The sequence below is a fragment of the Mastigoproctus giganteus genome, chromosome 6, assembly GCF_048544385.1.
Source record: "Mastigoproctus giganteus isolate SK-2022 chromosome 6, ASM4854438v1, whole genome shotgun sequence".
Taxonomy (NCBI): Eukaryota; Metazoa; Arthropoda; class Arachnida; order Uropygi; family Thelyphonidae; genus Mastigoproctus; species Mastigoproctus giganteus.
In genome coordinates, this window is record NC_143580.1 from 117,016,839 (window position 1) to 117,030,778 (window position 13,940).

Sequence of the window (13,940 nt, forward strand, 5' to 3'; positions counted from 1 at the left end):
AATGAAAAGGAGGCAAGAGAAACCATTGTACCTCTGCTTGAAACTGGCTACACCAAGTCCCCTTTTTAAAAGGCCTCAAGTTCTTCAGTCATCAACAGAACTCTACCTAGAGAGTGGAAAATACAGATATTATCCAGCCCAAGAACAAACATAGTCTGAATAGTTTTCTCGAACAATAACTTAGGCATATTGTCAGGGTAGAGGGTGGTCACCAAAAGGGCAAAGCTACCAAACCTTTCTGCAAGGTCCCAGTAAAAGCGAGTCTCGGTCTAACAGTCGCCAATGACTGATAAAATGAACTTCAAAAGATGACGGATACGGACTGGCGTAAGTGCTGAGATCTCTGGTTAGATCAAAAATTAAAATTTATAGCTATTATTGTTAAAAATATAAAATCCAGTGCAATGACGAGTTTAGATTTAGGCAGCATAACACACATTGGGTTTCGGATTTATTTGTCATAACTAGTGACCATCTTGAATGATGTTCTTAAAACACTGCGTAAGACTTGTTTTAATAAAGGCAATATCGAATTCTGACATTTTTAAAGCAAAATTTAAGTGCGTTGATGTTGCACATCCAATTCCAACACACCTGAATAGGTCAACCACTTAATTTTTCCTTCAAAATTAAAAGATACAACACCTTTGGGAATGAAAGAAATTTTATAAATAACCTAATTAGGAAAATGCATTTAAATAATGAATACTTAAGTTAAAGACTACAGGTTAAGCGGAAAGTTAAAAGGTGATATTTTGTTTATAAACGAAAACTGCGAATAAAAAATAAGATTCTGCAAAACTAAATGACTTCATTAAAGCACTAAGTAAATACTGAAACGTCTTTAAGTTTAAGTACGTTGGCTAATCGTCACTCTTATTTTAAGAGCGATCCATTTTCGTCTCTACCCCTGCATATATGAAGAAATACAGGCTCGCAGCAATTCACAATCTGACTACTTAAATTTCAGCGCATAAAATCTAAACCCAAGCGCTTCTGGGCCATTTTCATGGGCAACACTCCTAGCCAATGTCCCAGAATCTCACGATGCCTCCATTAAGCAAAGTAGAGCATGCATTAGTTTCCTTAATAGCTTTACGTAATTTATTCATCAAGAATTTGGAAGTTTTCGTGACGCAATAAACCACAGGTTGAATCACAACAGCTGAGCACAACTGCTCTAAACTGATAAATTATTTAAATCCATTTATCAGCGCCAACCATTTTTCTAATGGACGTACGAGCATTGATACAAATTTAGAGAGGTTATAAGTTTTATTCTAAATAAGTATATAATCTCTGTTTACTTGGATCATTGTAACAAATGGACTAAGCCATGCTTTTTCAATAAATATTCTTTTGAACACGCAGCTTATTACAACAGATTATTTTAAACCAGCTGAATGTAACCAACTCGCAACGTTGCAATAATCAGAATTTCCATGCGTATACACGAAGATGTTTATATTAGAAATCGCGAATTTTACATGTACATAGCACTGAAATTCTGTGCTTTTGCTCAATCAAAAATTGTATGGGATAATTCCAGCGACTTCTGCCTAATATATTGCACACTTTCCGAAGCAAAACGATTTCAGGAGTTTTCATAGAGACACGATAGTGCTGACGTTGAATTTCTGAAGATTTTAATCCTCAGGAAGTATATAAGGAGGGGGGTTATTCCACAAAAGTAAAGTTGGAGGATAAATAAAGAAAGCGTTGGTAAATTTGGCGTTCAACTATGAATGGATGTTTAAATGTTCGAACTGGATTGGAATTACAGATGGTAATTCAAAATAACTGTACCCATGGAAATATGCAAACAAGTTGGGTGAATTACACAGGGCTTTATTACATTTCAGTAGCGTTCGACTTTTCTTGCACAGCGTAAGATGGTGTCAGTATACAACTGTTATTTATTTAATTGGTCAAAAGATTTCTTTCGCAAAAATAGGTTACTGAGATAACGCCCTCCCCAGGCCTTCACCAACTTGGCTGATTCTCTTTCCGAAATTAAAAATGCAGACGAAAGGGAAACTATTTTGTACAATCCAAAATATTTAAAGGAAATGCGACCACCACTCAATGAAATAACTTTGAATTGAAAGAATGCTTCAACCTTTAAAAGAAAGGTGTAACAAGTGCAAAAAGTCTGATATGGTCTATTTTGAATGATTTTGCAGTTTCAGAATGATTTGTGTTTAGAATGTTTGCCTCTACATTTCATTCGCAATTGTTTCCAAAGAACTGATGAAGGGGTAAATTAAAGAGAGAAAAAGTTAGTTAACGACTCTACAAATGAATAAATATGATGGCAGGTTATAGCTCGGTTTTATGCATCGTGCCCGGTGTAAGGCATAAAAAAAAATACACTGACCCCGTTGGGGCCATTTCAAGCTTCAATTAAGTGTGATATCGGATGATGAGAATAATCTACCACTCTTAATTACTTAGTGTCAGAGAGGCTGGTTCCAACTTGGAAGAAGAGGGGGGGGGGGATTTAGATATAAACCTCAATCCATGCTTATGTTGGTGTGCATCTAGACGATCAACTCCAGTATAACAGCATTACATTACTTTTGGCCCTTGCACACATGGGAGATATCAGTAACTTCTAAGTAGCAGATCATATCTATGATTACTTTACTGGAAAAATGTCCACAACACGCTTAAGTGGTCTTTCTACATTTATCAACTGATAATTGCGTCCTCTCATGTAAAATATAGACATTAACTAATACAATGAATTTCCAAGCAAATTATTTCCCAAGAAATGATTTGAGAGGACCTCTAGTTATTTTCCTCTTTATCTTTCTTAGTTTTGCATATGCGTTCATGGCTTCTCTGGTTATTGATTTCTATAATTCTTATATGTTAACTGACCTTTTGTTACCTGTCTATTTGATAGAGATCATGTAGCAACTTAAACTGACGGAGTCCCTCTTCCTGAAATTAAAACCCTTGCCTTTTACAACTTTTCTTCATCGTGGGTAATGATCTGGTCTAGAATTTTCTCTAACATGCTGATGCAAATAATGATCAAAAAGGTTATTTAAAAATGTTGTCCCCGTTGCGAGTTTTCCTCCCGGTTGCTCCAATCAATAAGGGCAAATTCAAATCGCCTAAGTAAGCCTAGCCGACTATTAGTGTGACTCATTTTTTACTTAATAAGAGAACCCCAAGCTAGATGCAGAGTTATTTTTCATTAATGAAGTTTGATTGAGTATATCGGACATTACAGGAAGGCGCATTCCAAATATTTAGATTTCAATGAACTAACTGGTTACCTTAGTGTTGCTAAGGTTTTTAATGGTTTTGTTGCTAAGGTTGCTAATTTTTCTTACACATCGTCGCTCGAGTCAGGAATATTGCAGATTCTGAATGTCACTGGGCCATTCAGAATCTGCAATATTCCTGACGGCCTTTCCCCATACGTAAGCACACAAAACATGGGTGGCCACGTGTGTGGCGAAGAATTTGGGAGAAAAGATTGAACCTGTCGGAAGCAAAGCAATGACATCAATTTTTGTCCGTTTTGTTTCGTCCAGGCAATTGTAGACGAAACAAACAACGGACAATTCCAATGCCATCTACTGATAAATGTAGGCCTAGATATTATTTGTGAACTGATCAGAAAGGTTACTGCTACATTGGCTGGTATAAGCCGCATGGTGAACATAAAACACGATTAGTGATCTGGTTTATGTATGGCTTAAATACGCAGCATACAATATGGGTGTATTTCACAGTAACGCCGAACCTAAGACAGTCGTCTCAAGCTCTTCTTGGGGCGCATCCACATTGCGTCATTTATCACGAACAAAGATGCAAATTGTTTGTGCCATAGGCCAATGCTTACGCTCATCAGCGTGTGGTTTAGTGACGTGCTCTGTTTAACCAAAAGTTTCGATTCCACCTCGATTATTAATCAAAGGCATCTCGAAGATCGCTGATATAAACTCACGAGGTACACTGACAAAGTTAAAGAGAGCGGTATTGCTTACTATTTTGTTTGTCACAATAATTTACTTGAAGCTTTCCTCAACAAGAAGCAAATCGACACAAACAGAACTATAAATGGAGTATGAGTACTGCAATTTTCTTAATGAGCAATCCACATGCAAAGATCAACGCGATGTGTCATTCTAAATCTCATACGAGGTTTACTTTTCCAAAAACCCATTGGCTTTCAGCTTATCTAAACAGCTGGAAGCAATTAGATGGTCAAATTCGGGTGTATTATACGGATGTGAGCGCACTGTGTCAATTTATGAAGTACGTAGCGGTTTGTAATCGCCAACTAATCGAAAGGTAGTAAACACTGCTACCGAAGCCAGCTGTTGTATCTGTAATCACGCATATTTACAGTGTGAATATTAAATCTATATCGTAAAGGTCATCGCCAAACTGTTGACAGAAGTTCGTAATGGAACCACCTGGTGACAGAAAACGTAGCGACATTTTCCCGCACAAGTTTGACAAGGTCCAAGCACATTTTAAAAGCTTTTCTGCAATAAATATATAGCTGTAAACTGCAAAAGAATTTCCTATTCATCAGCATAATTGAAGAAAACTAATTTCGTGTGTATCATTAGCATAAATATAAGATCTATTAGCAATTGGAGGATAGGACTTCAATACAATAAAAAATCGTTTTAATAATGAACAATTATAACACAAAAATTATATCATCAGTTTTGTCAAAATGAACAAAAACTTCCTCTCAAAATACCATAAAATTGAGAGAACCATTCCAAATCATAAATTTACCTTTGTTTGGACTGAGAATTCCAAATGATATATACTCGTATTATACCCGATCACCACTATATACTTGAGGTTTCTCCAAGACAAGCTAATGGAACCATTCTGTCACCAAAAGAACTACTAAATAGGGTGACTGGAGGGAGATGTTGAATTACTGAATTGTGCAGTTTTAGTCATAAAATATCCAGCATTTTAGCGAGTAATCTAATAAGAAATCAACAAATCATTTATGGTTCCTCCGTCCAGATGTGAACATACTTCACTGTAGCGAATGTCTGCCGTTGTTAATTTACGGTTAGGTTGGTTCTGACTGATTCTTCAGCAGCGAGCATACACAGGTCATGATGAATCGATAAAATATTATCGATTAAATAACTAAACCAACTTGAAAAATCCTAAACTGAAAGATCGTGGTGCAAGGATTCATCTCTAAAAATTAAAGACACTGAACAGCTTTCATCTGTTTCGAATTCCTCAAAAAAAACATTTAAAACAAGAAAAGTAAACATGCCATTGACATAAAAATGCTAAAGTTCTAGAACTAAAGAAAAATAAATTGCCAATTTTCAAATCTTACTCGGTAATTCGTGATATGTGGAATCTCTCTCTCTCCATTGCAGGTAGCAGTTAAGTTACTTAGCAGCTCTCAAGCATCACTTGTTTGACTTAGTAACAATTTTTCATACAAAGCAACATAAATCGTAAAAACAAAAACATCTACACAAGAAGGCCATTTTCATACCACATCATTATAAAAGTATTGATTTGGAACAGTTAATTTCACCACGTTTAATGTATACCTTGATTTACACTCCCCGGCCTCCACTGCTATTTTCTTACTAATTTCTTAAATATATGAGAGCCGAGCCTTTTTACCAAACATACCAACTAATATTAAATGCTCGGCATATTTCTAGCACTGAAATTGCGTACTCAAACAAGTGATAAACAATTCAATTTAACTTCAAAAGGCTTTTATGCATTCCTTAGAATAAATCTGAAGTATTAGAATTACTTTGGGAAGAACACAATACCTACCGAAGACTTTCATTTCTTTTTCCCCTTCTACAGTTCGAAAAGATGGCGCTTCTGCAGAAATTTCACATTTGTATCGTCCGGCGCTGTGAAGATCTACGTGGCGAAGGTAGACAGAATGTTTGCCGGACTTGGATAGCTTAGAAGAGACAAAACATCAAAACGATTAATAAACAGAATTTACTCACATCAGAAATAAAAAGAAACATTTATGTTTGTGGCGTGCAAACTGCGCACTATATATATAGAGAAGACCCTTTCATACAATGTGTTCAGGAAAGAAAACTCAGATTATTGCTATCTTCAATTTGCCGGCGTACTGTTGCTTTACGCACAATTACCTTCACCTAATCGCTACAGCAATCTGGTAAGGCGAATGTGAGGTCTGTTTACACCATCAATGTCCTGCCATACCGTGTGGAAAAGTCCTCAATTCGATTACCGTCTAGATGGGAAGAACTGAACGTGGAGGAAGTGGTATCAGGCGTCATCTAACTATCATCTAAGAGGAGAAAGTTAATCCAAACTTTATTATAAAATATTCAATTAGAAAATTAAATTCTCCATAACGAGAAAGACCAAGTGGGACAATTTTAATTACGAATTATTTAATTAAGAATCTAAAAATGGAGGCTAACAACATCTGTTTATGATTAATGTATTGTTCTTGCTTTTCTGTAAGAAAATCTCAAAAACATCTTTACCATCCCGGATGAGTGATAAGCTCTACACTACCTGATACTGTTTCCCAATACTTGGTGCCATTATTATCGATAAACTTGATTTCACGTGATCTAAACTCTCACTGTAAAATCAAGTTCATAAGAATTTGAATTACCATTATCAAAAACCAACCAGGTTGGCTTGCCAACCAGTTGGACATGTCAGCATTATCTCGTCTCCCTATTTATTCAATAGTGGATCTAAGTAGTTTAGTGTTTCAGTGGCTTTTTAAAGCTGCTCCGACTTCGTTTCTTGCTGCAGAGTAATTTGGGAAATGCGGTCTCAAATAGGAACCTTTGAACTTTAAAACTAGCAAAGTCTCTGGTGACAAAATCAGAATCGGGTGGCAGTAACTAACTTCTGAACCTATGTATTATCAGAACCTTACTCTTCATTCTGATTTAGAAACTAAGTGAAAATTGAGAACAATTTGCAAGAGTAAAATTACAGCTCATTAAAATGAGCTTCAACGTACACGTGCTAATTGCAAAGTCATCGACCATGAGCATATTTAAAAGTGCTAGAATAGTTGAATTATACAGTCTGGTTCACGTACAGTAATGTTTGTTTTTTTAAACAGGAAGCTCCATACCATAGAGAACTTCCAATTAGATTCATTTAAATAAAACTGTGCGTTGATAATAAACCAGAAAACGTCTTTTAGGTTTTACATCCACCTTGATTGAGACAGCACATATATCGAAAAGAAAATGAAGGGGTCACATATCATGCCAATTAAATTCAATAGAACAGCCGCATTCTTAATGTACTGCACAAAGATTCCGCTATAATGAAGACACAATTTAAATGAAACTCGCTTACTACGTATAATCCACCCTCACAGAAATTTAAATAGAAAGGTATGCTGTAATTGAATTTCAAACAACTATGGAACCAAATTTCAGTGCAATGAAGTTTAAATCACGCAGAGGCGAATATACCACGGATATAAATTCCATAAACAGCCTATATGCATCACTTTATGTAATTATAAAGCATTCTGACTCGAATATTTCACTCTTATCAGTTTAAGTGTTTGAAAATGCTAGCCTTTGCTGCTTGTGGGGATATTTCTAGCACAACGAATGGTGATGAGCATTCTGGACCAGTGATAAAGCTGACTGCGTAAGCAACCGATTACAATTACTGTCCAAAACCCCGTATAGTAGTAGCACACAACTTATAGGTCTATCTGTTGATTTAAAATTAATGACAGTTGTTCGGATCGGAGTGGTTGTTCCACCGACTGGAAAGTAACCGTGATTAGTATCCTTCTGGGACAATTTCCTAAAGCTGGAACACATTTCACCAGGCTCTGTTTACAGCACTGTTCTGGCAGTTCATTTTCATGTCTCTCGGGATTTTCTGGATTTCACCGGAATCCGAATTCCACAATGTTATATCTTTTCCTGACACCGATCACAAATAAATGGCTGAATAACCCTCGTTTATGTTTCTTGGCTACTTCACTCACCGAGTGTTGTTCGAAAACAGTTTCTATTGCTAAGAAAAACCCAGAAAATTTGAAACATCTGCCTTCGAACAACGTCCAAATGCTTTTAAATTTCGGCTGTTTTTTTATGTATAATATCGATCGTACTTATCAAGCTGTGAAAACAAAATTGCGAATAACCAAAGTATGGAGATTCAGAAGGTATAAATTATTCTATTAACCAAATATTAACAAGCACATACATTGTCTGTCCTTTCTAGATATATCATATCTTGCAAAGCCAGGAATGTCTGTAAAATGCGTGTATTGTTCGCTTGTTCTGTGGGATAAAATACTCAAGTTTCTGGAACAAAATATAATACATCCCTGATCAGATTAACTATGGTATGGAAAACACAAAAGTTTGTCATGTTTAGACGGGACTTGAACCCATGGCACTGAGCTCCCTACGAGAACCCAAATTTTAAGAGAAGCAACTATTGGATGAAAAAGATGACAAAATGGACTCAGTTGGCTGGTTATACCTGAAAGAGATTGAAGTAATAACTGATCCCTTCATCTATTCACTCTTACTAGAAACTGAAGTGAAAATAAGCATTAAGCTTATTTTCACTTCTGTGAAAATAAGCTTAATGCTTATTTTCACTGAGCTCGAATAAAAAAGGTCTCGAAGAGCTCGAATAAAAAAAGCAAGAATTTGAAAGTGAAATATTAAACGAGCATATGAAACCCTTCTCTTATCAAAAATCCCCATTAAATATTAAGAAATACCTTCACAAACAATAATAGACAGTACTTCAAACGAAGGGTGGCATCCTTTCATCTTTGATTTGACACGTGAAAACAAAATTCGCAACGGATTAAAATTTTGGAGCAGCAAACAGGACGGAATAATGTCGAGACCCTCATTGTAAGGAATGATTTTGAAAATTATCGTAGCTTAGAAACCGAGAATTATCGCGGTGCAACAACTATCCCTTAACACGTTTGAAAGCTACTTTTTGTTTTGCTTTACTTCAAAACTTTCTTGAAATAAGGCGACACCCAGTAGGCATATTTATGAAAATTTCCCTCACAATAGTGGCTGTAATTGTCTTTCACTTTGAAAAGGTTCCATTCCTGCTTCAGACCGAGATGGTGGTGGTGGTGTCTTCCCTATTCTTTTAGAGAGCTTTTAAGTTGTTAGATAAGTTAGTGTCTTGAGAAAATGTTTTGTTTACACCCAGAAACCTGGAATGAAATACATGAAAGCCACCGAATGAAATTTACAGGCACGAACAGGAGCTACATGACAGAAGCTGCTTTCTAACCCCAAAGAACTCAAGCAAACTTAATTTAAGGTGAGCGTTACTTCGAAATCTCTAACAAAGAGAAACGTTCATTGAACCAAACATTTTGAATGCTACTTCAATATATTTGTTGAAATACGTTGTTTAAAATAAGTTCGACAGCAAATATGGCCATGAAGTACCAGCATATGTTTATACACTGCCAGGTTCTAGGCTCATTTCACACATACAAGGAAAACGTTCACGCTTTTAAGTGCAAATGAAAAAAATCAGCATGCTTTCATCTTATGACATCCCTTTTCACACAAGCAACAACACTTCTACAGCACCAAGGATTATGCATTTGGAGACGGTGTTGAGTTCCAGAACATGTAAAATGCAAATTTCTGATGGCACTGCAGGATCATGGCAACAGGGAATGATCGTGAAGGGGCTTCCTAAACTTCTACCAAAATGGTATCGATACACAAAAAGGTTTGGAACCACTGCTTTTGTTTTGATCAACGGGATTTTGACTTCTCTGCCAGTATGTTTTGTTCTCATTGCAACACCATCAGTCGTGCATGTTAGAACTTGCTTAGGGAGTTAATTATCAGTTACCACATAACTAAATAAAAAGTACAAAGTAAGTAGAAGGCCTCCGTAACCGAGTGGTCATGAGCGGGAGTGCAGTGGCACACGCTCTTTGAGTAGATCGGGGTTTGAGCCCTTGACTGCTAAATACGGTCGATCTGACAACCCGCACTGGACCACCATGGCAGATTATGGTCCATTTCTCTCAACATGAATCGTTGAGGAGGCTTCCATCCTGCAATGGAAGGATTACCACATAAGTCGCATTTTTCACAACCTGTTCCTCCTTACCCAAAATATTTCTCAGGTTTGCTATAGGCTTATTTAAAATGTCATATCTGACGGAACCGCACGTATATTTAGATTTCAGATATTTTTAAAAGCTTAAAAGTAGCACAGCGTGTTATCATATTACTTTTTTTTATATTTTAAGCATTTTAATAATCAAAGTAGTCTGCATAAGACTGACATACAAAGCAAACACATCTTTATTAATGTACTTTTCCACTACCTTCAAAATTCTTATTAAATGAAGATAACGTTCACCTATTAGAACGGTTGACAATTAAGAAATACCGATTGATCATAACACTTCTCGAGTTTAATAACTATTAAAATTAAGAAAAATGGACATATTTAATTATCCACAATAACTTAAAGAAATCAAGTGTCTTGGTAGAAGAATTCATCAAAGACGTCCTTAAAACGGAAGGTGAAAATATAAGGCAGTCTAAGACTGGAGCTTTCAATCTATTAAGATTTATAAAGAAAAAGCTGGCATTCCATTATAACCATACTCTGCCCAACTGTTTTCTCTTTTTGTACCTTAGATTCTTCTCATTTCATGCTTTGTATAACGCAAACAAATACATAATTTGTGGAAAATTTGATGAAATAGACTAGAACAGAAATGCTCGGAATTCTGTGTAATTCAAACTGATACAGATAAAGCCCGATCTTTCTTTGTCATGGATGGTTCACAGTTATGTTAAGAAATGAAACCCACGAGACATTTTAAAGGTGGCAAAGCCTCGCAGTTTACTCGCGTTAAGAAGTGTCTGCTTGCATCGATGTCCGTTCTCGGTACAAGCCAGAAATGACGACTTCTAACAGACTTAAAGAGATCAGACAAGCGCAGCTGTAACGTAAGGAATGGCATTTCGCACACGCAATAGAAGGTGTCTTTTCTCGTTCCTTCTCAACGGATCACAGTTCTCATATGTAAGTTTGGTTTCTTGAAAAGTATAAGCCTAAGAAAAATTTGTAAAATAAGATTAAATTCGAAGGGTGCGCCAATTTTTCTAAGCGAAGAATGCTGTAAGAGAGGTAATAAGATTATGATATTTTAACCTTCGCAGTTACAAAAGTCGGGCTCCTATGATAAAACATTCGTGAGATCTGGTCAGTATCATGTCCTCACAGGTACGGCTATTACTGAGAGATTCTGAAACTCAATATTCTGCCTGTATCTCAAACAATCCAAAATCTACCACTATAAGATTTATTGAGATTGAATTGATCAATTGTTATATATTCACATCTCTCTCTAACTCTAACTTAAGAGGGGAGTGATCGAAGAGTTCAAAGCCTCTCGCTGCAGTTTTAAGTTCGGTTTAACATATATTGCATTCTAAGAATGCCTATGCATTATTTTCTCAATTCAAAACAATCTGATTTTATTGGTCATACCAGTCTGATCGGCGCTTTACCTACAAATGTTTGCTACAAACAAGAGAAATGCAGCATGTATACTGCAGGTGTATAACCCTATTCTTTCCCAAGTTTAACATTGTGCTGTTATGAAGAGGGCAATTCTCCACAAAGGCATAAACATTTACACCGAAGAATCGCTAAAGTTCACCGACATTAACTAGTGCTTAAACAATAAGAAAAAGTGTTCTTACATCTACCCGGATCCCTGGAAGAGGCAGAAACTGTCCAGGAGGCCAGTCGTTTGGGACATAACGATAAAACTCTACGTCGTTTTTATACCACTTAATCGAATAGAGGTGGTCATCTTCCAACTCGTAACTGCAGATGAGCTCCACTGATTCCCCGAGGGTAGTTGGTGATGGGACGTCTAGCATAACAAGCCGTAGGCCTGACGTTACTGTGATAGCTAAAAGAAAATAAGGATTAATTCTAAGAAATTGAGCAAAGCTACCTGTGCACCTTTACAAGAGTTAAGAAAACAAGACATAAATCAGTGCAAATCTACCATGCCCGTCATATGACGTTGATGCTTTTACATTATGCTTCATAAAGTACTCTAGTACTTTGCTTCTGTGCTAATCGGTAATAAGTAAAGGAAACTGTCAGATAGTATCTTAAGCGTTATAAAATCAACAGAAGTAGACTTCTATTTTATAAAGTATCAAATTCAAAATCGCATTATAATTTGTGAACAGCCCAATGAAAGTAAATCAGATGGATGAATTTGTAAAACGGCAACGTCATCAAGAGAAATTTTGAAATTTTTTTCGATGATTTCAAAGAAAAACTGAAAATTAAATACTCAGTAAACAGAGTTAAAATAAGAGCATTAATTATTATAATATTGATAATTAATTTACATTTTTATATAAGAAAGGAGTCTTATAAAAATCCACTCCTTAGAACAATCTTATTCTGAGAGCACTGTCCCATCCTTAGCTAAGTACTTTTCTGAAGTACTACTTCTGTATAAGAAACAAAAAAAATGAACAACGCGGATAGTCCTAGATAACCGAGAGCGATTTTTTTTCTTGGAAGTGAAGTGTCACATCTTCGACGAGACTACATCGGTTGATATTAGTAGACTCGGCATTCTCTTCACTGCAAACAGCAGCGTCTGACTGACGGTAGAGTTCAAACGTGTTTGGTTTCGCCTCCGGTAAAAAAGATGCCTGATGCAGACTTGAAAAATGAACAGCGTAGTGCAATAAGATTTTATTTGTGGTTAGTGAAATCAGCCGCAAGGGCTGTTTCAATAGTGAAAGACACGTACAAAAAAGAAGACTTTGAGGAAATCAATAATTTACCAACGGCATGGACTAGAAAGGTCACCAACCTACGTTGAAGTCATACGAAGGTAGAACTTCGCCATCCGCGAATCATCTGTTGGTCTCTTACTGGTCTCATCAAGTAAAATTGTACGCTGATTGAGGATACGGCTGCCATTGCTCAACTGTAATTATAAGTAATTCCAATAAGTATTTTCCACAAAAAAAAGGAACAAAATCCTTGCTGGCTTGTCAAAGGCAGCCCCTTTTTTTGCGTACTTAATACTCATCCGAAAAAAAAGTCTTATAATCAGTCTAGTAGAAAACAGTTTCATTATTAAAAATAATCTATATCGTTCTCCATTTACTATATATAGCATGTTAGCATATAAATCTATCTTCCAGATTTCTCTTACTATGCAATTCAAATACCTAAGACTGCATACAAATGATCACTCGATTCACAAGTGCATTCGCGTTATCATAATCAATTTTACCTATATATTACTGACCATCTCAATCAAAGGCACCATTTCACACCGCCCTGTTCATTTCGTGAGAGCAATCTGAAAATGCTTTGGCTGTAATAGTAGAGATCGAGAAGAACAGCTGAGCTTTGTTTCCGCAGTCATTTTCTAGGATGCAATCAATTTCAAACAGCTACTATCACCCAGTATAGCTTACAACCACCGAGTTTCTCTAATGAATTATGATTCTAGCCACGCAATTATTCACCGAACCGTGATTTTCTAGTGATAATTACTTTGGCCACTAATGAATTTTCTTGAGTCAAACAACAGTAAATTATAAGCACCAAAAAAAACGAAATTTCACGATCCTTTTATCCAAATTGCAACGAAATTTCAAGGTGCCTCCATAACTTATGTGGCATCATATAAACACAGAACTATAAGCTCATTCATGCTTGCACAAAGAAAAATTCAAATGAACTAAAATTTTTAAATACATATTACTATTAAAAATAGTTATAGGGTATTATTAATTATCTGATTTAAACAGCGGGTCAGAAGATACAGTTTTAAGCCCCTGCAGAATGAAACAGTGAAGCGAAAAAGAGAAAATAAGACGAAATCAACTCCTCCCCTCTTTCGCAAGGTT

The 13,940-nt window shown here is 36.2% G+C and overlaps 1 protein-coding gene across 2 annotated transcripts in view; it reads right to left on the minus strand.

The window, feature by feature from the left end:
- LOC150084527 (junctional adhesion molecule 2A-like) overlaps positions 1-13,940 on the minus strand; it is a 204,347-nt gene that overhangs the window by 39,223 nt on the left and 151,184 nt on the right. For both annotated transcript variants that reach the window (XM_090375291.1, XM_090375290.1), the window contains 2 exons: positions 11,745-11,959; positions 5,806-5,941 (listed from right to left, as the gene is read on the minus strand). In XM_090375291.1, the coding sequence (XP_090231417.1) occupies positions 5,806-5,941; positions 11,745-11,959 (351 nt within the window). The remainder of the gene's footprint in view (positions 1-5,805; positions 5,942-11,744; positions 11,960-13,940) is intronic.